The sequence below is a fragment of the Ranitomeya imitator genome, chromosome 4 (assembly GCF_032444005.1).
Source record: "Ranitomeya imitator isolate aRanImi1 chromosome 4, aRanImi1.pri, whole genome shotgun sequence".
Taxonomy (NCBI): Eukaryota; Metazoa; Chordata; class Amphibia; order Anura; family Dendrobatidae; genus Ranitomeya; species Ranitomeya imitator.
In genome coordinates, this window is record NC_091285.1 from 52,669,529 (window position 1) to 52,695,841 (window position 26,313).

General features: G+C 42.0%; 1 protein-coding gene across 1 annotated transcript in view; it reads left to right on the forward strand.

Annotated features, from left to right (window-relative positions):
* Positions 1–25,780, forward strand: part of LOC138675448 (START domain-containing protein 10-like) — a 102,576-nt gene extending 76,796 nt beyond the window's left edge. The window contains exons 2-6 of the mRNA XM_069763630.1: positions 12,770–12,917; positions 15,443–15,546; positions 19,584–19,701; positions 22,381–22,433; positions 23,455–25,780. Coding sequence (XP_069619731.1) covers positions 12,770–12,917; positions 15,443–15,546; positions 19,584–19,701; positions 22,381–22,433; positions 23,455–23,682 — 651 coding nt within the window. The 3' untranslated portion in view covers positions 23,683–25,780. The remainder of the gene's footprint in view (positions 1–12,769; positions 12,918–15,442; positions 15,547–19,583; positions 19,702–22,380; positions 22,434–23,454) is intronic.
* The last annotated feature ends 533 nt before the right edge of the window (positions 25,781–26,313 follow it).

Below are 26,313 nucleotides of genomic sequence, written 5' to 3' on the forward strand. Positions count from 1 at the left end.
ATTGTATCAAAAAAATTTTAGGAGGAAGGGGGGGGGGGGAGGACTATGGGCAGATGTTATCCCAGTGAGAACATTTCTTTGAAAAATTTTTGAGTTGATTATTTAACACCGCAAATTTCATTTCATAAGACCTATGTAGGGAGATTTTCTCCATTATGTCTGAGAAAGAGGGAGGAAGCTTGTTTTTCCACACTGTGGCTATAGCATTCTTAATTGTGAGTAAGATCTGGAGTATTATGTGTCTCTTGTCTGGACTAAGGTCTGTGAGTTCTAATGATAACAGTGCTGTTTGTGGGCTTAAGCGTTCTGTTTCCCCTGTAATCTTGTTTATGATGTTGGATGTTTGGGACCATAGTAAATTTAGTTTTGGGCAACTCCAGAACATGTGGTCAGAAAGGAGACATACTTCACATTCTCTCCAACATAAATGCGAGTTATCTTGACCAAAGTGGGCCATCCTGGCCGGAGTAAAATACCATCGAGCGATGACTTTGAAATGAGACTCCTGCAGGGACATTGAGAGCGTAGAGTCATATGTTGAGGTTAAAGCTCTTTCCCAGTCCTCATTCGAGGGAGTTATGTTCAGTTCTCCTTCCCACTTGCGTGTGTTTTTTTTTTTTTGTTTTTTTTTTACCATATCAGCATCGTGATTTAGCCAATCATAGATGTATCTATGGCTCCAAAAAAATCCATGGTCTAAGTTGCTTATAAGATTCAAAGTAGCTTCTGAGAGCCTAGGTTTCTTCCGGAGAAAGGAAGAGATTAGCTCTTTCAAAGATAAATATTCAAGAAACATCGATGACGGAAGTTTGAATTTGGTTTTTATTTTGTTGAATTTTAGAGAAGTATTTCCATCATGTATGTCTCTCAATCTTTCGATGTGATATTCTTTCCATGATGCTGATATGGTTTGATCCAGAAAACCTGCTATGTTGTGAAGGTGTAGAGATTTTAGAATGTTCATTTTTCAGAGTCCCTTTTTTGAGAGTGAGAATTTTTTTCCAAGCATTTATAGCTGCTTGAAAAATGGGGTGAGTAGGGGTGTTTGTGTGCTGACTAAAGAAAGATTGTGTAATTAGTTTTTTAGGATTTTTGTTATTATTTAAATGTAGTTCTAGATCCATCCAGGCCGGGGAGTTGGATCTTTATTAGCCAGTGCTTACTTTGTTTGATAATTGTTGTTTGGTGATGTGCAAAGCGGTTTGGGATACCCAATCCCCCGTGTATTCTTTTTTGTATGCTAGAGTCAAGGGGGTTCTTGGTTTCTTATTCCAAATAAAAGCATTTATGTCTTTTTGCAGCGAAGTGAGTAGCGAGTCATTAATTGGATATTACCCAGGACATAAAGAAATTGTAGGCAGTGTGTAGACTCTCATAATGAGAACCTTGCCCCATAGTGAAAGCCCTTTATTTCCAAACAGGGTAGTATCTGAGTGAATGGATTTGCGCAGGGCATGTATATTAGCCTTAATTAAGTGGGATAAGTTACTGGATAAGATAATACCCAGATAGTTTATATCTTTTTGTGCCCAGTTAATAGGAGATATTTCTTTTATTTTTTGGATTTGTTTTTCACTAAGAATAATATGTAAAATGTTGGATTTTCCCTCATTGATTTTAAATTGCGAGAGTGACGAAAATATTTTGAGCACTTTGTGGAGTTCTTTTATGGATACTATAGGGTCTGTAAGGGTGAGCAAAATGTCATCGGCAAAAAGACTGATTTTATGCTGACGTGATGAGGTACATATGCCTTTAATGTTGTCATTCTGTCTATGCTGGGCAAGAGGTTCCATCGCCATATCAAAAAGTAGGGGGGATAGGGGGCAGCCTTGTCTTGTTCCATTAGTTATGGAAAAGAGGGTGGATGTATGATTATTTGTATAGATTTTTGCTGTGGGATTCTGATAAAGAGCCATTATAAAGGAGACTAGGCTGTTATTGAAACCAAAATTGATTAACGTTTGCTTTAGGAAACACCAGCTCAGACAGTTGAATGCTTTTTCAGCGTCTAATGAAACGGTTATTGTTGGTTGCTTAGTAGAGTTCGCAATTTTTATAGTGTTAATTGCTCATCTTATATAATTGCTTATATATATTATATTGACATACATACATACATACATACATACATACATACATACATACATGGTACCCGGAATCTATTGTAACTAAGGTGGGAGGTGAGTGTAAGATTATATAACTGAGAGGACCACATGTCATGGCATAGCCTTGGGGTAGTACTGCTCCTGTCCATGAAGCTGGCACTTGTGACTTCTCAGTCTGCATAATTTGTATTTTGTGTTTTGTGGCTGTTGTGGCCCATATTTTGTTGAAAAGTAAAATCCTGTTATCTTTTTCACAAAGTTATAAAGAGAAGTTGGTTTGGTATCATATCGTGTTCAGAGTCATTCATAGCAGCGCCGTATCCCAGTCTCAAATAACGACCGGCGTACCGATCATTACAAAATATGAGTGAAACACAACACGAGAGAAAGGTAATAGATTTGTTTGGTTTTATTGATAAGATAGGTCATCAATATCAGATCCATGGAGGTCCGACCCTTGGCATCCCCAACAATCTGTGGTTTTTAGCTCTGGCAATGTAAACAGTGATTGAGTGTAGTGGCCATTCATGGGTACTGCAACTCTGCAGGCTAGGTCATCAATATGATAAGTCTTAAAAACCTTTTTAATGTAAAACTTCACAAGTCTCCCCAGTCTGTACCCCTCAATAGAATACTGCCTTATTCTAGAAAGTATAAGTTTGCCCCTACGCCTACAGATCAGTGTTCCCTAACTCCGATCCTCAAGAACCACCAACAGGTCATGTTTTCAAGATTTCCTTAGTATTGTCCAGGTAAGAATTCCATCACCTTCAGACAATAAATAATAATAATGCAGCGCCCCAGAGTCCTGGTCGTTGCAGTAATGTTGTTCTTCCACCAGGGGGAGCGATGTTACGTCTGATGGCACCAAAGGAGTTCACCCTGCCAGGTATCACAGCCACACACACACTTCACACGCCGGCCACCAGGGGGAACTAAGGGTTCTATCTACTAGGCCACTCCTCACACTTGGGTAAAACTGGGGGTTTGGTTAGGAAGTGAGGCAGATCTGACTGGAGGGAGAAGGAGATAGTCAGGAGGAGAGGAGAGGAGCAGACTGGGCTCAGTCCAGGAAGGAAAGAAGGACACGGAGCTGCGCCTGCAACCCATGCGGCAGCCTCCTAAGAAAGGACAAGAAAGGAAGTGTGCCATAGTGAGTGAGCACAGAAGTCGTAGCAACAGGAGTAAAACACCAGTGGGAGACCAGCTAGAAGCAGGCTGCCTCCCACTGAGCGCAGACCCGGTAGCCGGAACACCGAGGGAATAATAGACTCTACGCTTTACTTCAGAGACTGGCAGGACAGTCGATTCCAAGTTGGCTGCCCGACCTAAGAACTCAAGCAGACAAGGTGGCAATGCGGAGGAGGGGTGACGCTAGGGTCCTTATAAAATAGCCTCAGGCCACCACCGTCATACGGGTTGGTCCTATCCATCTGGGGGACCGGGAGAAGAGTAACAAGAGTGAGGACCCTATGGGAGCTAATGCACGTAGGGATCTACTACGTTACTGTGCGCAAGGGGAAGGCTACTGATTTCCACCTGGATAAGGGGACTCTGGAATTGCCATCAGACCGGCCGGACTTTGCCTACCCTGTCATCGGCAGCCTGGACTGTGGATGCTGAAGCCTTCAGTAAAGGTAAAGAGACTGCACCCCTTGTGTCCTCGTTATTCACCGCGCCTTGCACCATCCACCATCAACATCTACACTTCTGGGAAGCCCTGGGGATATACTTCACCTGTAGGAAGGTATACCATCTAGCTGCCATTCAATCACCCCAGCGGACCCCTAAGCAGCATCAGTCACCCTGACCGAATACCACAGGTGGCGTCACGAACACTACCATCATCTACAAACTATTTGAACTCTATTTAATTTGGGCGCCCCTCATAGAGCCACGGTCTGGGTCGGGCCACTGTGACATCCCAGCTGAGGGAACTGAAGGACCCGGTACCGAGTACCCCATTGCCCTTACGTGGGGGCGCGGCAATAATAATAATAATAATAAATAAAATAGACAATAATTCCACCACCTGTGAAATACTAAGGAGATCCTGAAAACATGACCTGTTGCTTGCTCTTGAGGACTGGAGTTGGGGAACACTGCTGCAGATGGTGTTTTGCACTATTGGCATCAGGGATCTTGGGCCATTAATAATTCTTGCCACTTCTATGAAAACCATATAACTGACCGTTATAACCATGGTAAATAGAAGAATATCATGGTGGTCACTCTTCAGTTTTGTTCCTCACTTACTGATTGTAAAACTAACTGAACATTTTCTACATAATTTTTTGTATGTACTGTGGTTAATCATTGTTATACTAAGTCAGTAAGGGGTTAATGGCTTTCTACACCGAGCCTCTGTATTTCTGTAATGTCTTCTCTTGGCTGTTAATAGCTGCTCAAGAGGCTGCCCGCGCTTTCAAACGACTCGTTTTCTGTTCCTTTTAATTATGGATGAAAGATAATGAGATGACAAGACTCTGTTCCCCCATTGATGTAACAACAAAGGGGTTTCACTCGACAAGATGGAAAATTGTGGTCAGGTGGTTCATTCACATAACGTCAGTCATCGCTATAATAGTGCTGGATGTATATTTAGATTACGATACTATTATCATACCGATTTATATGCGTTGGCGATATGTATTTGGCAGACATTGTTCATTAGCTTTCACACCTTATTATTATCCTAAACATAGGCACATAGGGAATGGATATGGATGGCAGCACTGCAGGTGTTTAAGTGGTACGGACTCTTTTGGTTCTTTCATGAGACTAAACCTAGGCACAGGCTCAAGTCTCCGATAACCCTTGCATGGGTGGGTCAAGCTCTACTGGTGCTGAAAGCAACAGACTCAGAATGTCCACAAACCTCAGTTCCTAAGGTTCTACATGACTGATAGCTGTTCGATATGAAATTAATGGTTGTCTGTGGAGATAAGTGGATCGTTTTGTGGAGGATTGAGTTTGAATCGAATTTCCTAAAATTCACGATTTCAGACGAATTAGAACACTTTGAGATTTGATTTGCGTTTCGTGAAAAAATTTTACCAGGCACCATTTCCCCAAACTGCTGCAGCACCAGAGAGCAGGCTAACGTGATGATATGTTGACACACACAGCCTCGCCATAATGCCCTGTAGATGTTTCATCTTACGGGTTATCATACCTTGTACAATGGTGATCAGTACCTGGGCCATCACAGCTCAGCAGTTCCAAGCAGAGCAAAGTCATTTTTCATCTCCAGAGTAAGTCTTTCTTGTCGAGTGTAAGCTCTTATGGTCATCAGGGTTAAAATAATTTTGAAAATATTACTTTCTCCTGCTCTCGAGCCCCGACCCTCACCTACTCTGCCGCCACTCAAAATCTGATCCTCCACTAACTTCAAATTGGTCTTCTCCGCAGTTTTTTGCCTGGATGTGTAAGACCTGAATATGCTTTACATGATCACTTGGGGTGAAACCACTTGAGGCTTAGTCAATGCCTGAAGACCCTATCTGAAGTAAGAAGAGCGGAATGAGAGCTGCCAAGTATAGTCTTATATTATTATATTAATATATACGGTATATTATTTTTTTTATTTTTTTCAAGAACCTTTTCCCAGACCTCTGATTATTATGCTTTGGGATTTAAAGAGACCTCAGAATATAACAAATGTCTTTTTTGATGCAGATTTGATTTAGTCTAATTTTTTTTTTTTAAGCAAATCCAATCTGGTGGCCAATTTGAGTGAATGTGCCTGAAATAAATATAATTACGGATTTCCACATCTAAATCTATGGCAAATCTGCCATGTCCTGCCCGTTAAAAAAGCAACAAAAAAACTGAACGATTTGGTATGGATTTTCCTCTGCATAGCTATTCTTTGTTGTAGACCAGAGGTGGGGAACCTCCGGGCCATAGACCGTTTGCAGCCCGCAAAGTCATTTTCTCTCGCCCCGGAGAAGGTTCTGCCATCCCTTACACCAGCTGCTGGTCCTTTAATTGCTCCTTACACTGTAATCACATGCACCCAGTGTCAACTACTTCTTTATTGCACGTCCAATGAATAATTATGTCCTGACGCTGGCTATTGCCATCGTCAGGACATACTTTCTGGACATAGTCAGTGTGCTCTGTGCTCCAGTCCCACAGACAGTAAGGGTGCCCCCAGCCCCCTGTGAGGTTTATGCCCCCAGCCCCTCCTGTGATATGTATTCCTCGCATCTCCTATATGATGTATATCCTGCACCACAGCATCTATGTGATGTGTATATACAGTAGTCTGTATCTCTTATGTGATGTATATACAGCAGTCTTGGTGTCCTCTGTGTGATGTAAACTGCAGTCCCCCCATTGCTTGAGTTTTATAAATGTAATGTGAGCAGTGATGAATTTCCCACTGTGAGGAACTTATTGCTGCGAGTTGTTTTCAAAATTCATCACAAAAAATTGATTGTTCTCAAAACCAACCCAAACCTGGAAAAGTCATTGTGAGTAGCATTATCATCCATATCACCTAAGATCACAGTCACACCAAAGAGAAGAAGCTCCACCAGTCATTACATTACGGGTGAATTAATTAAATGTTTGACAAAATATAGCAGGATAAATTTCAAGCTGATAATTTTGCACAGCCCCCAAATTAGGTTAAATATCGGAATGGCTACTGGCAGAAAAAAAGTTCCTCATCCCCGTTGTTGACACCCTATTAGCAATACCAGGCAAATATAACAATTTCCATGGAGTTTTGATCTTTCCTTAGGTCTCTTCACCTTTTTCTACTTTTTATTATTAGATTATTTTGCCAGTGACCTGAACTCCTAACCATCAGAATAATGGTAATATAGAGAAGAACAAGAAGGCCTCTGATGAAACAACTATTGAATTATTTACACCCTGTATCCAGCCATTACAGCGGGCAGCGCTTGGCAGGAAATTCCCTCCAACTGCTGTACCTTTTGTTGGGACTTTCAATCCCTGAAAGCTCCAGAGATTTTATTTGGCCAAAAATACTTGTTTGGAAGCACTTGGATAGCTCTGCTCACTGTGCTACATCCAGAAAATAATCTATTTAGAACAAAAATGGAAATGCCAAGAATGTCTGTATTAAGGCAAAACAGTTTAAAATCGGTCAAGAAAACTGTTTATCTTGTTGTTTTGCGTGGACAAAGTTAGGGGTTCTTCTTATACAAAAATAAGGAGAATAAATATGAAGCTCTAGTAAGCATTTAATATTCTGTAATAGGTTCTGTGTCTGTATGGAAACCACCAGTAAGGCTACTGTAGTTGCTGCTTTATTCAGCCATCTGCATGTACCAGATCAGCTGAACAGGCCAGCAGCAGAATAATTTTGGTAGTAAGTGTACTAGTTTTTTGTATTTTTTTTTATTTTGTATTTTTGTTTTTTGTATTAAAGGGTTGAACCGGCACTTAAAATGTATTTTCAAAATATCTATCTTTAAACTGTTCCGACTTGTAATTAGCTTTATTATAAAACACCCTAGATTTCTCCCTATCTACTGTAGCTAATGCCTAAATGTGCTTTATCTTGCTGTACTACATGTGACGTTTCGTTAAAGAGGAGTCTCGAATGGGACGTCACCGGAGGCTGGGCTGCACTCCCCGTCCGCAGTGTCCATTTTTCCAGTGTTCGGGATATCACTAGAGGAAGTTTTTGAAATTACTCACTAGTTTCTTGCATCGCCACCTCCTCCGAAACATCCTGGATCCAGGGTGATGAACGCTGTGGGAGAGGCGAGTGCAGCGCCCGCCATCTGCTTTGATCTCTGCCGCCACCATAGCTTCTGTGAAAGAAAGCGTTGTCAGGGGTCTGGAGTGTATTTTAGCATGTTGATATAGTGTTCCGTGCTCAAGGAACAATGTAGCCTCTTACATTGCATGGGAAAAAGGCAAGAACCCCAATACAGCAATCTCCAATTGATGTTCTTTTTCCTTTTGAGATTTGAGAAGTTATTACTTTACATCCTAAATCATGTGGCAACGCTTATTCTAGGGATGATATTGGCTTCTAGGGTAAACACGTCCAGTAGGTGGCAATAAAGACCCTGTCCTTTTACTCTGTGAAGAATCCATTTGGATATATTATTTCCCAAGAAATGGCCTCAGTCTAACTATGCCATTCTGGAGCTCTCCTTAAAGAGGATCAAATTTGTTTATGTTGAAGTGGACACAATTAATGATGAGCGAGTATACTAGTTGTTCGGGTTTTCCCGAGCATGCTCGGGTGGTCTCCGAGTATTTGTGACTGCTCGGAGATTTAGTTTTCCTTGCCTCAGCTGCATGATTTGCAACAACTAGACAACTTGATTACATGTGGGGATTTCCTAGCAACCAGGCAACCCCCACATGTATTCAGGCTGGCTAGGAGCCATAAATCATTCAGCTGCTTCAACAAAAACTAAATCTCCGAGCAGTCACAAATACTCGGAGACCACCCGAGCGTGCTCTGGAAAACTCGAGCAACGAGTGTACTCTCTCATCACTAGACATAATATATCTTTTTTTTTCTATTATTTTGACTCTGCATTGCTGAGATGTTGGCAATCAAAATATTTAATACCTATTTGGTTAACTTTAAGTGTAAGTGGGTGGTATGAGTTTTCACTGGGAGCGTGTACTTCTCCTTGTATGTTGTCCAATCATAAGCAGGCAGCAACGCAGCAGAAAAAGAAAACTCCCCGACAATCAGTGTGTGAAATGTATTGATCAGTGCAGCTGTATGAATCCTCCTCCACACTGCCTAAATGGATAGAGATATCTCACTTGTATCTCCTGTACTAAAGGTACTGTCACATTTAGCGACGCTGCAGCGATCTAGACAACGATGCCGATTGCTGCAGCGTCGCTGTTTGGTCGCTGTAGAGCTGTCACACAGCTCTCCAGCGACCAATGATGCCGAAATCCCCAGGTAACCAGGGTAAACATCGGGTTACTAAGCGCAGGGCCATGCTTAGTAACCCGATGTTTACCCTGGTGACCATTGTAAATGTAAAAAAAACCAAACACTACATACTTACATTCCGGTGTCTGTCGCGTCCCCCGGCGTTCTGCTTCCCTGCACATCACCGCTGTGCTTTACAGCCAGCCGGCGCTCAGTCAGTGCAGGGAAGCAGAACGCCAGGGGGCAGACACCAGAATGTAAGTATGTAGTGTTTTTTTATTTTTTACATTTACACTGGTAACCAGGGTAAACATCGGGTTACTAAGCGCGGCCCTGCGCTTAGTAACCCGATGTTTACCCTGGTTACCAGTGAAGACATTGCTGAATCAGCGTCACACATGCCGATTCAGCGATGTCTGCGGGAGATCCAGCGATGAAATAAAGTTCTGGCCTTTCTGCTCCAACCAGCGATCTCCCAGCAGGATCCAGATCGCTGCTGCGTGTCAAACACAAAGATATCGCTATCCAGGACGCTGCAACGTCACGGATCGCTAGCGATATCGTTGTAAAGTTGTTCAGTGTGAAGGTACCTTAAGGTCAACTTGTTATCTCTCTTCAGTGAGCGCACAATAAGCTTACTCATGTCTGAGATTTAATGACACCCAGCTCTGCTCCCATTGCAGAGCAATTACAAGATGCTTTGAGCATAACAGACTTGCTTCCAAATAGGCACTGTGGAAGAAAGTGAAACTACAGCAGAGCAGACAATGAGAGGAAAAGGTCTGATATAAGGATTTGTAATGTGACACAGTTAAACTCAGCTGCACTTTTTAATCATGCAGGAGGTTAGACCAGGAGATAAGAGCTGTATTATTACAGCTCCGCTATGTAGAGGCACCTTCTTCTTTCCTTTTCAGTGTTGCTATCTGCTTATGATTGAACAATTTCTATAGGGAGAAGTACACAACCTTTGAAAAACTATCTAATAACATTCACTTGGACTTTACTTTTTTTTTACTTATTAGATGCCAAATATCTTCTCAACAAACAAGCAACATTTAAGATCATACAATAAAAATCTATCCACTATTACATTGTGTTAAGTTCAACATGAAAAATTTGGTGGAAGGGCCAAACATTAATCCTTTCGACCTTCAGGAAGAATTCTAATATTTTTACCAATATTTTTTCTTAAATCCAAGTATTAAGCACAGTTGTCATTTTTTTTTACATAGTAATGCATTTTAGATACCTTTTCTATTAATATCTCACATAGCCCAGCATTTCCCACCCCAAAAACATAGGAGCCTTAGAAAAACTGTAATCTATTCTCCCAGCACTCCACAGGCACCTGATATTCCAGCCATATCCTCAGCCGCTCACCCACTGAGATTAAACTGCTGCATTAATAAGAGTGAGAAATAATCAAAACAAAGTGGACGCCAGTAAAATAAAGGGCAGCTCTCTAATTACTCAACATCAGAGCCGAGGGCTCGTTAAATATTCAAGTGACCCTAATGACGGATGCTGACATTCCATTCATTGCGAAAGCAGTCACTTCCTGCCCCGAGGGATACAGAGACACAGCGGAGGAGGTCTTCATGAATTATTTACACCATCTCTGAAGATTTGATATCATGGACCAGTTTGGGTTTCTAAGTAATGGTTTCTGGTTACCTCAGAGCTCAACTCTTGCTGTGATGTCTACTTCATGATATGCAGCCTCAGAGCTCTCAATGACCGGAGTATGACCCAGTGAGTTACTCTGGGGTCTGATGGTTCAACTGTTCTTATTGTTCCATAGTTATACGTTGGCTTAGATTGAAAATCTGGCAGCATTTACAATGATTAAGGTCTCTGAGAATTAATAGGCTACTACATGTTTTAGGCAAATTTCTCTTTGGGCAGCCATAAAAAAAACTTTTTTAAGAAAGTCATGAAGCACATTTTGCCTGAGGCAGCCGACTGCCCATGGTAGGCCAGTGTCTTGCTAAAAAAAAAGTAGCATTTTCCTGGCATCTTAACATGATGACCCTAAAGGGGCATCCAAAAATTTCAACTGCAGATACAGTCATGGCCAAAAGTATTGACACCCCTGCAATTCTGTCAGATAATACTCAGTTTCTTCCTGAAAATGATTGCAAACACAAATTATTTGGTATTATTATCTTCATTTAATTTGTCTTAAATGAAAAAAACACAACAAGAATTGTCCTAAAGCCAAATTGGATATAATTCCACACCAAACATAAAAAAGGGGGTGGACAAAAGTATTGGCACCGTTCGAAAAATCATGTGATGCTTCTCTAATTTGTGTAATTAACAGCACCTGTAACTTACCTGTGGCATCTAACAGGTGTTGGCAATAACTAAATCACACTTGCAGCCAGTTGACATGGATTAAAGTTGACTCAACCTCTGTCCTGTGTCCTTGTGTGTACCACATTGAGCATGGAGAAAAGAAAGAAGATGAAAGAACTGTCTGAGGACTTGAGAAACCAAATTGTGAGGAAGCATGAGCAATCTCAAGGCTACAAGTCCATCTCCAAAGACCTGAATGTTCCTGTGTCTACCGTGCGCAGTGTCATCAAGAAGTTTAAAGCCCATGGCACTGTGGCTAACCTCCCTAGATGTGGACGGAAAAGAAAAATTGACAAGAGATTCCAACGCAAGATTGTGCAGATGTTGGATAAAGAACCTCGACTAACATCCAAACAAGTTCAAGCTGCCCTGCAGTCCGAGGGTACAACAGTGTCAACCCGTAGTATCCGTCGGCGTCTCCATGAAAAGGGACTGTATGGTAGGAGACCCAGGAAGACCCCACTTCTTACCCCGAGACATAAAAAAGCCTGGCTGGAGTTTGCCAAAACTTACCTGAAAAAGCCTAAAATGTTTTGGAAGAATGTTCTCTGGTCAGATGAGACAAAAGTAGAGCTTTTTGGGCAAAGGCATCAACATAGAGTTTACAGGAGAAAAAAAGAGGCATTCAAAGAAAAGAACAAGGTCCCTACAGTCAAACATGGCGGAGATTCCCTGGTGTTTTGGGGTTGCTTTGCTGCCTCTGGCACTGGACTTCTTGACTGTGTGCATGGCATTATGAAGTCTGAAGACTACCAACAAATTTTGCAGCATAATGTACGGCCCAGTGTGAGAAAGCTGGGTCTCCCTCAGAGGTCATGGGTCTTCCAGCAGGACAATGACCCAAAACACACTTCAAATAGCACTAGAGAGAAAGCACTGGAGACTTCTAAGGTGGCCAGCAATGAGTCCAGACCTGAATCCCAAAGAACACCTGTGGAGAGATCTAAAAATGTCAGTTTGGAGAAGGCACCCTTCAAATATCAGGGACCTGGAGCAGTTTGCCAAAGAAGAATGGTCTAAAATTCCAGCAGAGCATTGTAAGAAGCTCATTGATGGTTAACGGAAGTGGTTAGTCGCAGTTATTTTGGCTACAGGTTGTGCAACCAAGTATTAGGCTGCGGGTGTCAATACTTTTGTCTGGCCCATTTTTGGAGTTTTGTGTGAAATGATCAATGTTTTGCTTTTTGCTTCATTCTCTTTTGTGTTTTTTCATTTAAGACAAATTAAATGAAGATAATAATACCAAAGAATTTGTGATTGCAATAATTTTCAAGAAGAAACAGAGTATTATCTGAGAGAATTGCAGGGGTGTCAATACTTTTGGCCATGACTGTATGGATTTTTACCTCTAAAATTGTTAGGTGATGTTTTGCACAATTAAACAATGCTTCTTTCTTCTGTGCTGTTACAGATGCGTATTATTTGCAAAGATGTCTCCGCAGAGGTTCTCTATGATGTGCTGCATGACACCAGCTACCGCAAGAAGTGGGATACGAACATGATCGATACCTACGACATTGGAAGGCTCACAGTCAATGCTGATGTGGGGTACTACTCATGTAAGAGCTTATTCTCCACCTATATAGGGTACTATTCAACCTTCTGTTCCAATATTTATTGGCTAACATGGAGTTGAACCACTTTTTTTTTTTTTTAGAGTTTCTAGTCTTGTAAGAAGACTTTCCAAAAGACATTGGAAAATATGTGTAAAAAAATTGTATTTAAGTGACCAATTGTAGAGACACCGCTCTTGGACGAGTTGGCCTGGCTATCAGTGTTCCAAGTCTTTACCGAAGGTTTTCTCTTGGTGTGAAGTGAACCACTTAAGTATCTCCAGGCTATACTGGTCAAACTATATTTTTCAGACCTTGCTTTTTGCATCTGGGAGTAGTCATGGTACAAGATTAAAGGGCCTTTCTTAAACTGTTCCCACAAAGTTTGAAAGTTGTAATTGTCAAAAATGTCATCTTATGCTGAAAAATTAAATATGTTCTTAAATGAAAGTGCGAATTCTATCTCGAACCCCGAAATACAGCTTGGTACCTTTTAGCCCTCCTCCACAAAATGGTACTCTAGGAACTAAACACTTCAGTAGTTGGCATCTGCCAAACACCGATTCATCCATCACACTGCTGCATAGTTGAAAAAGTTTACTGCCCAATGAAGGTTGGCAACTTTTACCGGGTTCCATGACAGGCTTTGGACAAACCACTTCTCTTAGCAGATTCCAGGCCATTTAATGCCCAATATTGGGAACATGACTTACACAGAAACCCCTTTATTATATCCACAGAATGGCTTGGCTGCTGGCCGGTGTAGCGAGCTAGCAGAATACTCTTGACTCTGTAATAGAGTGCAGGGTTGAGTATGTCACCACGGAACAGACAGACCAACTGTTGAGGGGGATTTATTAACAGGGACAATATTCTCCTCGCAGGGAGAGAACAGTAGAATATAAACTGAAAAGATGACGGTGCAAAATATGGGAGTCAAACAGTGTAACAGAATTAAGCAGGATTTCTTGAGAAAAAAACACTTATAAGTCTGATGAGGACTTGCTTGAAGGGTCGTCTTCTCCAACGTAGGCGCCGGGAAACAGCGGCACTTGTCATCCCTCTGTTAGGCTGGGTTCACATTGCGTTATGGCTCTACGTTTAACGGACTACGTTACACCACGGCATAACGCGGTGTAATGTAGTCCGTTAACGCTGCCATAGACTGCAATGTCGGACGCATCGCTAGCGCACGCCCACAATAGGCGTGCGCTAGCGATGTGCCGTCATTTGAGTGACGGACCCAAGAAGCAGCAGCGTTTCTGGGTCCGTCACTGCTAGCGCAGATAGAGCTAGCAGAAGATCCATCTGCGCTAGCGCTGTGCAAAAGTCGGCACTTGCGTTAGCGCAGTCCGTTCAATGTATGCGTTGAACGGACTGCACTAACGCAATGTGTACCTAGCCTTATCTGTGAGCTGTGTAGTCTCTAGGAGCCCGCAGCCTGGGGGTTTCGGGAGTTAATGTGATAGACAGACAGAGGGGATGCTAGGCAAACGGGGTCCCCTCGGCTCTGAGTCTTTAGCTTTAACTGCACAGCCTATCCCGGGAGAACGATGCTCAGTCTATTATTAAGTCTCTTAACAGGAATCAGGGGCTCTGCACTGATACCATGGGTACCAGGGGTTAAAACTGGGAGGCAAAGACAAGAGCAAAAGCAAGCAGGAGAACAGGATAAGTACAGTTTATAACAGGAAGTATGGAGGAGGATTGAATATAGTGTGGCCCCACCCAAGGATTACAGGAAGGAGCTAACTAAATGAACAATGTTAAGGTGTTAAGTGACAATCTCTGTTTGGGCAGCACCACAAGTCCCACTAATCATTTGACAAAACTGCTTGTGTCCCTCTACTACCTATGCATCTGTCACTAGGGAGTGGAGCACTTTCCGTAGTACCAAGATCAGATATGGATGATACAACATCAAAACATAATTCTTCACTTCAGAGAACGTTCTGCACCACTGCAGAGTCCTTTGGGAGCCACTTTCCTCCACTCCAACTTATGCTTGGTTTTGTGAATAATGATCATTTTAGGCTTGCCTGCAGCCACTAGACCATGAAACTCCAGATACAAAGGGCTTGTCCTTATATCATATATGTAGGTAGTGAATGATGCAATTGTAGATTTCTTCACACCATACAGCTCCACGCTTGACAACCCAATTCTGTGATGTTGTGCAGCCTGACGCAGTTATACCTGGCCAGGGTAAATCTAAGCTCCGACTCAACAAAGATGGCATCAGATAAAAGAGATACAATTACTGAACTACTTTTTCTCTAAGGATTACATAACTGTGTGCTTGATTTTATGCACATGTTTTCAATGATCTTGACCGAAACACCAGAACTCAATAACTAAGCTGAATAGTCATTTTCGGCTATATTGTGAGTACATGAACATGAGCCTACATAGAGATGAATGAGTTTACTTGGTGGCATGTGTTTGCCTTCCGATATTACAGCTTTGTAGTCTGAGGTTTTTTCATTATGCCATGTTGCTCTGTTCGGTCATCTTCTTTTTCTTCATTACAGGGAAGTGTCCAAGTCCACTTAAGAACAGAGATTTTGTGACCCTGAGGTCCTGGTTGCCACTTGGCAATGATTACATGATAATCAATTACTCCGTTAAGCACCCGGTAAGGCCTGAATATGGTTTTGTGCAGTTTTATTGATCCTTGATATTCAAACTTGTAGAAACTCATGACATTTATGTAATGAGATCAGTTTAAAGGTGATGCATGTCAAGGAGGACGTGTTGCATTGCTTCATATAGAAAATATATTTTTTTTCTAGCATCGTTTCGTCACAGTTTTGAAATAACTTGAACATTTTCAAGAAGCCAAGATTGGATTAAATGCTCAAGATTAAAATTTTCCATACTCCCAAATTCCTACTTGATTGGTAGCCTATTTTTAATCTTTCACAAAAACAAACGCACTATCTATGAGACCCATTAAAATGGTGGTATATTTGGAGTATCTGAACAAGAAAAGCTCCCTAGACAGGGGAATGGCTCCAGGCCCTGGTGCACGAGGGGTTATAGGTACCAGTACAATAAGGGTACGCTCAGACTAGCGCAGAGAATCAGATGCTATATGGAAATGATCCTTCGCTCTAACTCTGCTGCCAGCATGAGCCGAGTGTCCACTTACTGCGATCCCATTCTCTTTCATGAGAGAATCGGATCAAGGGTTCGCAGAAGATGGAGAACTTAATTTCTCCATTGTGTGAGTCCGCATATATCGGACTGCACTTGGATGACATCTGAGGGCAGTCCAATGTTTTGCCCATTTACTTGTATGGGTGCTCGCTATCCGATATACACTGCCAATTGCAGCATGCAACAATTTTTTACTTACCAACTCGGCATGAGAGACTAACTATAAGTCGACACTAACCGATAGCATAACACTGAAGCAAGTGCTATTCGATGAAACAGCAGATAACGCTTGTTCGAGTTATACGCTGGCTACTCGTCAGTGAACCCTAAATCTCATATAAGGTGCACAGGGCGGTAGTCATGGGCGAGGGACTGTTGTTCTACCACGCCCTGACACCCCATGAGTAAATAATGTATCTCTTGTGCATTGTGTGAATTGCAGTACCCTCACTATTTGGTTGGAAGTCGCCGCTAAATCTGCATTCCCAGAGCCTGGATCAGCCACACATTGAACAGGAGACACTTGATCCTTTCTAAGCAAACGAACTGTACTGAACAGTCTAATTTCAGTCTTAGATACAGCACAATACGATGTTACAGTCGCGTCTTTTTCAGCCTGAGTTCTCCCAGCTTTCATGGGTTCTGACCCGCCTTTCTGACACAGTTCACCATCTGACTTCCCCTTGTGGAAGATGAATAAGGCATTCTTTACCTAATTCGGGCCATAGGCCCCAGATGTTCAGTTCACTGAATTTAGTGACGGAAGTCTGCATGCTGCCCCAAAAGTTCACACTTTCCTGTGCTTTCTGGCCCCCTGGGCTTGAAATCTACAAGTTCAGTCTTCTCCTCTAATCTTCTGTGAGGTGGCCAGGGTGGTAGTCATGGTGAGGGGCTGCTGTTCTTCCACGTTCTGGCACCCCACAAATAAAAGATAATGTCCTGTCTGTTGGTGGTTTGTGTATAGTGTACAACACTCACGTTTGGAGTTGGAGTTTCCTTTGGTCCTGCCATCCCAGATCCGGACGCCATCACACATCCTACGACAGACCTTGTTCCCTTTTTAATAGCTCAATCTACTTAACATCAGATGATTAATTGCAGATGCAGCACAGTACGTGTCCACTTGTTCATCCTGTGCTCTCCTTCATTTTCTGGCACCACTGGCCCCGGAGACACTCTTTCCACCCCTACAGCTGCCGTGATTCCGGCCCACTCTTCTAATACGGTTTCCCATCTGCCTTCCCCTTACATAAGGTTAGTAGGCTCCTGCTTTCATGCCTGATTCAGGCCGTAGGCCCCAATATCATTGGAAGACCCGCTGAAATTAGTAGCGACCATCCACATGCTACTTCCTTTGGAGTCCCGTACTCTTCAGTGCTATCCAGGCCTTTAGCTCAATCTGTAACCCCTTCTCATGTACAGCACCATGGAATCAATGGTGCTATAATAATAATAATAATAATAATAATAATAATAATAATCTGCTTTTCTTCTCATCTCACTGTCTGTCCAACTAACTACCAGGAAGTGTCCTAGTCTTTTTACTGCTCCTACCCCTCCCAACTGGGAAATTCCCTAAACTGGAGCTGTTCTCATCTATACTTAACCGTCCTCCACTATACTAAACCCTATCCTAGCTATAGTTCCTTATCTTTTACATCTAAGTCCTAATTCCATACCCTAACCTTATCACAATATCAAAACATTAGTGCCCGTGATATTCTATGCACTTAAAACACATTTGTAAGTCCCAAAAGTGCACCCGTTTTAGTAGTGAGGGAAGAAGAGCATGTTGGTCCTGGACGCACTCTTACACTCACATGGAAGGAACGGGCCGCCTGTCACAGATTTTGCTTTGGGGCCCAAGAACCAATTGGGCTCCACAGGAAAAGCTTAGTCCTTGCCATCTCCTTCCTTCCTTTCTGTTCTGGTGTCCCAAATTCCACAAACTGCTTGTTCAATGTGTTAAATATTAATTGAATTTATTCTTATTCTCAATTCTGTACTGAACACACCGTCTTTCGCTGACATTACAAAAGCTATTTCTGTATATATAGCTCAGAGTATAAGTTAACACCATATAGAGGGAACACGTGATCTGTGGGACATATAAATAACGTCTCTTAGGAGGTGGAGGGGGCTGTCCCGTGGGAGCGGTCACCTCCTGCCTTCACCATCATTCTCCATGGACGTCGGACACGTCACACAAGGAAGGAAACAGCTGGTAGCCATGATCGTACTCCATGAAAGAAAGATGACTTCTACTCCATCTCAGAAACAATGAGTAACAAGCGCTGATATTTACAAATGGACAATCCGTTCATAACTATTTCATCTATTTTTGTTTTGCTGCAATGTGGTTTTTCTTTGGACAATTTAATAAACCACTACATTTTTTTAATGAAAATATCATGACATTTTTTCTTTAAGAGTAACGCACCTGATAAAAAGTCTTGATTAAATAAATGTGCGAAATAAGCATATTTAACACAATGACAAATTAAAAGCTAGAAAAGTCAACAAATTATTTTCTTTTTATCGGTCTCCATACACTATGACCGTCAGTCAGTGGTGAGCAGGCTGGGAAAACTCACCCCATGAATACAGTAAACGTCTATAATGTAAAGTGCTGTGGAATATGTTGGAGCTATATAAATAAAAATTATTATTATTATTCTGTGCTGGGTACAAACTGGGAAAATATTACTCCTTATGATGTGCTGCAAATAAATAGGGGAACATATTTTGGTGACTGATCAGCTTTAAAAAGAATCTGTCAACAGGTAATCAGAGACCCTGCTTCCAGTGATATGTTATTAGCTGGGCTATGTTTTGATGTTTTAAATAACATTAGTGTGAGATTTTCACAACAGGACTAGGTGTCTTGTGCCTCCTAGTCCAACCACTCCTCTGGCACTGATTGGCAGCTTACTGTCAATAAACAGTGTACACAGAGTGCTAATTAGGGGCGTTGGCTTGGTTATACACAGCTCAGCATTCTGAGCTCTGCAGCAGAGAAAACTGTGATTCTGTCATAACTGCTGCACAGGAATCAGGGTCTCTGCTCCTACACTCCTACATCGCGCTGCTGCCATATTGCATAACAACAACCTGCTGACAGATTCCCTTTAAAGAAGATCTTTCACTTGTTCTAATCATGTGATTTCTTATCACCTGGTGTAAATTTAGCTGTTTCCCTGAATCTGACATAGCTTTTCTTTCATCCCTGCACCTCCGTGTTCCTGTGATATATCCCCTTCTTTTATGAATATAAATCTAGTCTTGTTATCCAAGAGGGTACGGTGTTCACATCTTCCCTTTGTCTGTTTGATTTTTAGTTTTTTTTATGGAGCCCCGCCCAGTTGGCTAAACTGCTTAGATTTTTGTATACAGGGAAGGTGGGCCATATCTCAGGAATGAAAAGGTGCAGGAACAAATGTAAAACCACGCCGGATTCGGGAGAACGGCGGCATTTATTTATACTATATCACAATGACTTGTGTTCCCTTACAGAAACATCCTCCAAGAAAAGACTTTGTCAGAGCAGTTTCCTTGCAGACTGGATATTTAATTAAAGCCAACGGAGACAATAGCTGTGTTCTTTACTACCTCACACAAGTCGACCCGAAAGGTAACGTGACGAGGCATCCGTCTCATGGCTCCGAATTGGTTCCAAGAAAGAATAATAAATCTTGTGAAATCCGTATTTTTACATTGGTTCTCGCTGACATGATATATTGGCTGCGCTGTGACTCTGCGTACCGAGGGATTCTAAAGGGAGCATGAATTAAAGGGGTTTCCACCCTATGGAAAGCAGACCCCCAAATGCTTTTATATACATAACATAAACACAGCAGGTCCTCACCCTCCCCTGGTCCAGAATTAGATCTGAGCCTTTGTGTGGGTCTCAGCCTATTGGATGCAGATCATCACCGCTGCAGCCAGTCGCTGAGCTCGGCAAGTCATGACATCTACATTGCAGTGGCCATCTGCACTGTCGATGTGATGTCACCATTGCATCCAAAATACTCAGACTGGAGCAGTGTCACAGAGGCGGCGCTGGACCCGGGGAGTGCGGCGCAGGACCCGGGCCGCCCACCCCTATATATTATCCATTATGTTGGTGGCTTTTAAGTATTAGGGTATAAATAACACCAATAGATAAACAAAAAAAAAAACAGGTAATAGAAAAGGGAAACTGCAATGAACACCAAAAAAGGAAAAACTAATTCCCAGAAATGGGTTAAAAAATAATTTTTTATTATTACACCATGTCATAAATGCAAAATAGTCATCAGAATAATCCAATAAATATATCACAATGGGGATCCACAAATACAGCATGCAGACAACAACACAATCTAAATATAAATTATCTGCTATCAAAGGGATAAAATCCGTTCAAAAATATCAAATCGCATTATAAATAAAGTGCTTTGTGCAAGAAATATATTAAAGCCAGAGATAAATTAAGATATCAAACTATATCCCTTTAGATAGCAGAGACCCAAATGAAGTACAATATCGCATGACTCGGACCTGTAGATGTGGTCAAAACACAAATAAAACATGACAAGCAGTCACAGTGAAGCAATGCATGTTTACCTTAAAGATATATCGGCATCCAGGTGCCCACCGACCCCGACGCACGTTTCGCACTGGGAGCTTCGTCCAAGGGTCATATAAATCAGAACAAGATTGCAACTCGGACTGGCCGGCGGCTCTCCTTACCAAAGAGTGATGGCTTCAGGTGTTTCTATGCAGCCGTCACGTTCAGGTGGGGAGAGCTGCCGGTCAGTCTGTGCACTGCATTTCCGGTCTTGCACAGTCTGACTGCCCCTAATATCTGGAGATAGATACGTGAGGTGCCAGTCACAAGTTACATGCAGAACACATTGCAATTCTACAGCCAGTCAGTGATGTCAATACTATTTTTACTATTATTATTATTATGCAGGCTATACCAAACAAAATAGACACCCCCTGATGACCCAACATCAAAAAGCTCTACTACAATAATAAACATTGGGATATTTGTTGCGCTTTTGGCCACCATGTAAATATTGAGGAAAGCACCCTCATTGGGTATACATTTTTAAAAGTTTGCAGATTGTAAAACGCAGTGAGTCTATTTGTCCATTAGGTGGTGCTGTTGATATGAAGGAGGACACGTCCGTGTAAACTTTTGTCAAGCTGAAGTAGAGGACTATTTTACAGTCTAATAACATGTTACAACCTATAAAAATGGCGGACCTCATTATTATTATTATTATTTGTTATTATAGCGCCATTTATTCCATGGCGCTTTACATGTAAGGAGGGGTATAAATTATAAAGACAAGTACAATAATCTTAAACAATACAAGTCACAACTGGTACAGGAGGAGAGAGGACCCTGCCCGCGAGGGCTCACAATCTACAAGGGATGGGTGAGGATACAGTAGGTGAGGATAGAGCTGGTCGTGCAGTGGTTTGGTCGATCGGTAGTTGCTGCAGGTTGTAGGCTTGTCTGAAGAGGTAGGTCTTCAGGTTCTTTTTGAAGGTTTCGATGGTAGGCGAGAGTCTGATGTGTTGTGGTAGAGAGTTCCAGAGTAGGGGGGATGTGCGAGAGAAATCTTGTATGCGATTGTGGAAAGAGGAGATAAGAGGGGAGTAGAGAAGGAGATCCTGTGAGGATCAGAGGTTGCGTGCAGGAAAGTACCGGGAGACGAGGTCACAGATGTATGGAGGACACAGGTTGTGGCTTTGTACGTCATGGTTAGGGTTTTGTAGTGGAGTCTCTGGGTAATGGGGAGCCAGTGAAGGGATTGACAGAGGGGAGAGGCCGGGGAATAGCGGGGGGACAGGTGGATTAGTCGGGCAGCTGAGTTTAGAATAGATTGGAGGGGTGCGAGAGTGTTAGAGGGGAGGCCACAGAGCAGGAGGTTGCAGTAGTCAAGGCGGGAGATGATGAGGGCATGGACTAGGGTTTTTGTAGACTCTTGATTGTGGAATGTACGGATCCGGGAAATATTTTTTACTTGAAGTCGGCAGTAAATGGAAAGGGCTTGTGGTTTGAAGGAGCGATCAGTGTCCAAGATTAGACCAAGGCAGTGGGCTTGTGGGACTGGGCAGAGTGGGCAGCCATTTACTGTAATGGATAGGTTTCATGGGGGAAAGGTGATGAATTCTGTTTTGTCCATATTACGCTTTTGAAATCTAGCGGAGACGAAGGATGAAATAACTGACAGACATTGTGGTACTCACTTGGATGTTACACTTCTGTGGTTAACACTTGTTTTTTGTTTTTGTTGTTTTTTTAATATTGAAGGATCGTTACCAAAGTGGGTGGTGAATAAAGTTTCTCAATTTGTGGCTCCAAAGGTAAGAAAGTTTTCACAACTAAATAATATATTCTAGTGTTAAAGCAGTAACAGGCATAAAATGAATCCAAGGATGCAGTGATCAATAAGTGTAGTCAGTGAAGTAGAAATATATACAAACTATAACCGTCCTGCTGCCAATGCAACCTTCAGCCCTCCCCAAAACTCAGGTTTTGGGTGGCTGTATAAATGGAGATTTGTATTTAAAGGGAACCCAAGATCCTAATTACAGATTTCACTACATTAATTTCCCATCTGACAGACAACCATTTGCTGGAGGTGGCGGTGACGAGTGGCACTTCATTCTTACACACGCAGTACTTCCAATACATAGTCCATATCGTAGGCACACCTACAGATTAAAAAGTTTAAAGTGAATCTGTCAGCAGGGTTTTGCCAGGTAATCTGAGTGCAGTATAATGTAGGGGCAGAGACCCTGATTCCGGCGATATATCACCTACTGGGCTTCTTGCTGTACTTTTGATAATCTCCTGCTGATAAAACAGTGATTTTATCATTAGTGGACTAGTAAAGCTGCAGCCATGTAGTCCAACCACGCCCCCATCACTGATTGGCAGCCTTCTGCTTATGCACAGTGTACACGGAAATCTTCCAATCAGTGGTGGGGGCGGGGTTATACAGAGCTCAGCAGTTAGAGAATTGGTAGATGTGCAGCAGCAGAAAACGGGGATTTTATGAAAATGTCAGCAAGTGACACATCGATGGATTCGGGGGCTCTGATAGGGAAGCAAAAGTAAAAAGGGAATTTGTCATCAGGCTTTTGCTTTTAGGCAGCAAATTAAAAATGATAAAAGAAAGTTGCGTGTGAAGGTGTACGTAGCCGTTCATGCATTTACATGGTGTTTTACCACAGTATGATCGATGCTGGCACAGATCTCTATGGTTTCTTATGAATGTACCCAATACCGATGTTTAGGATAGGCCTCAATTCCGCAATGAGGAAAGACCTGGTGAGGAAGCGTAACATTTCTATTTTCTGTATTATTCCTGATTCCGTACAGGCAATGAAAAAGATTTACAAGGCCGGTTTAAAGTATCCCGAATGGAAGAGAAAGCACGACCCTCATTTCAAGCCTTGGGTGTATCCGGAGCAGAACACACTACCTACTGTTAACCTGGAAGATCTGGCAATCCAGCGGGCGGATGAGCTGGAAAACATAGATGAAAGCGGAGTGTCTGAAGAGAGGACGCACATCAGTGACGATGAAGATGGCCTCGCCAAGGATTAATGGGCACTCTTAGTACTAATTGATCTAAACAATAGGATGGTTTTTCTAATTCTTGTGTTCAGCTACATAATATAGTCCAGTTCATGCAATTAACCCTTGATGACCTCCAGTCCTGCTCACTTTTACAATCTACTAATAGAAACCGTAGGCCCAATTGTCCACCAGAATTCTCAAAATGTTGTCGCAATGTAAGACTATGCTACAGTTTTGCGACTTATGGCATTCTCCACCATTTTCAATCCGCTGTGACAAAGTTAGCGGAGCTGAGATGGGACGGGGGGGAATGGCAACCACCGCTCGTCAAATTCAAGACAAGCAGCGATGTTCTTTACGCCACAAGACTGGAGTAAGATCTGTGGCGAGGAGCACATGGTGGCACACGCCTCTTAATGAATGCGGACCATCTGACTCCAACACGCCTCCTCTCAAGACCAGCGTGAAAATCGTTTGTCTTGATCAAGAAGCGCCAAAGACTTTAAGGCAGTGTTTCTCAACTCCAATCCTCAAGGTCATGTTTTCAGGATTTCCTTAGTATTGCCCAGGTGATGGAATTAATGCTTGAGCAGGTAATGAAATTATCACCTGGGCCATACTAAGGAAGTCCTGAAAACATGACCTGTTGGTGAGTCTCGAGGACTGGGGTTGAGAAACACTGCTTTAAGGAATGGTTCATACTTCAATGCCCTATGTTTGGAGACCAGTATGGTTTTTTGCATTTGAGATTTGCCTGGTCTAGTTGTCATGGCAGTCTGAATTGTGATGACCTGGCAGAGGACCTATCGCATGACATATATACATTTTTCTTTTTCCTTTTACATAGAGTAAATGCTGCCGTTCTCCTCAATCTGGCATTGTTTTTCTTTTCCTCCTGTGCCCCATCTGCGTGTACATCCGACGAGTGCTATTCGATGTTGTATCAGATAGCACTCGGACCAATGTCATACTATGAGACAGTGTAGTCTGCATCTTTTTTTTCTCATGTCATCATTCAAAAAATATGCAGCGTCTACAAGTGCATCTAATAATCTGATCATGTGCACCCCTACACGTCTGTAGGTGCATGTAAAACACCGAACCGGACAGAGCTGTCATCTGAGTTCAGCCCGACATCTGTGGGCTCACACAATGGAGAAGATGGAGAAATAAAGTTCTCCATCTTCTCTACAGTTTGATCAGATTTTCTCAGATGAGAGAATCTGATCAGAGTGTCAGTTTACTGTGATCCGAGTTTGATGCTAGTATTATTACCATAATAAAGCCGGGAGGAAATCAGCCCTCATGTGACCGCGGCCTTAGACTGTATAGAGGCAAACGCTAATGACAATGGGGATGATGTAGTCCTGCTTTGATGCCAATTTATTTATTTTTCCTACTGGAAGGGAAGTATATAGAGGCACAACAGGGTTCTAGGAAAGATTATTCAGCATTGTGTCCAAGGGAATATAAGTAATTACTAAAACAAGAGAAGCTGCTGCTCTGTCTTTGTAACGTCAGCAGAAGCCACTGAATTGCCGACAGGAGCGGCCATCTCTTCGCTGGCGGAGATGGGCGCTTACCTTCTATCTTCCTCTTAGTTCTTAGTCCCACAGTAAAAAAAAATATATATAATCCTTGATAAACCCTTCAATTAAACTGTGCGTCCTTTATTTTAGAGTGATTAGACTTCAAAAAACATTTTTTTCCGGAATAAAATGAAGTGGTGGCACTGTTGCATTGGTTTCCAATGAACAATGCAATCCGCAATATGGTGAGAAATGGTACTGCAAGTCACTCCCGCCTATTAATATCTGCATAGAATAACAAGTCACTGTTTTAATAAAGCAAAGTAATGATTCTCGTGTGATTTGGAATGATTTTTCACTTCTGGAGACAAATAAGACCAAAGTGGTTGGATTTTATAAAGCCAATAGAGATACAATTATTAAGATCAGACAAAATAGAGGAATGTTTCTTTTTAATAAATTGCATTTAGTATTTAATCTTCCAAATGATCTCTTCTGTAAAATGCCAGTGTGATCTGACCTGATATTTATTTAAAAGAAAATAAAAAGTGTGCTTTATATATATTTTTCTCTACCAATAAAACTGCGTGACACCATGGTCTGTGTCATCCTTGTTTCCTTTTAGGTTATGATTATCGGACAGTCATTACTTTTTTTTTTTGTCTCTTCTGAGGCCTATACAGATTGGAGTTAAGTTTAGAATCCAGGATTTGCAATCCAAATAGAAATGCTAAACTGCAGCTGCATTATGATTGTTAGAAATAGCCTGGAGCCAAATTATTAAAAACATCAGGGAAAATTAGGGAAGGATAGAGAGGGATTGTGGAGTTTACGACGTTGTGGATGAGCAAATGAATATCAAGCTGGAGTTTCTCCTGAGAGGGCCGCACACACTGGTGATCACAGGCAAAATAGTAGAAAAGGGAAGATACCGGCACAACCATCCAGGATATAATAAAATTTAATTCTTTAATGGAAAAAAAAAAATGATTAAAAACATAAAATTAGAAACCTCAGAACCTAACTCTAGATTCAGATTTTTAATCAATTTTTTCCAATGTATAATTAATTTTATTATACCCTTGATGTTTGTCCCAGTGAACTTCCCGTTTCTACAATTTGAAACATC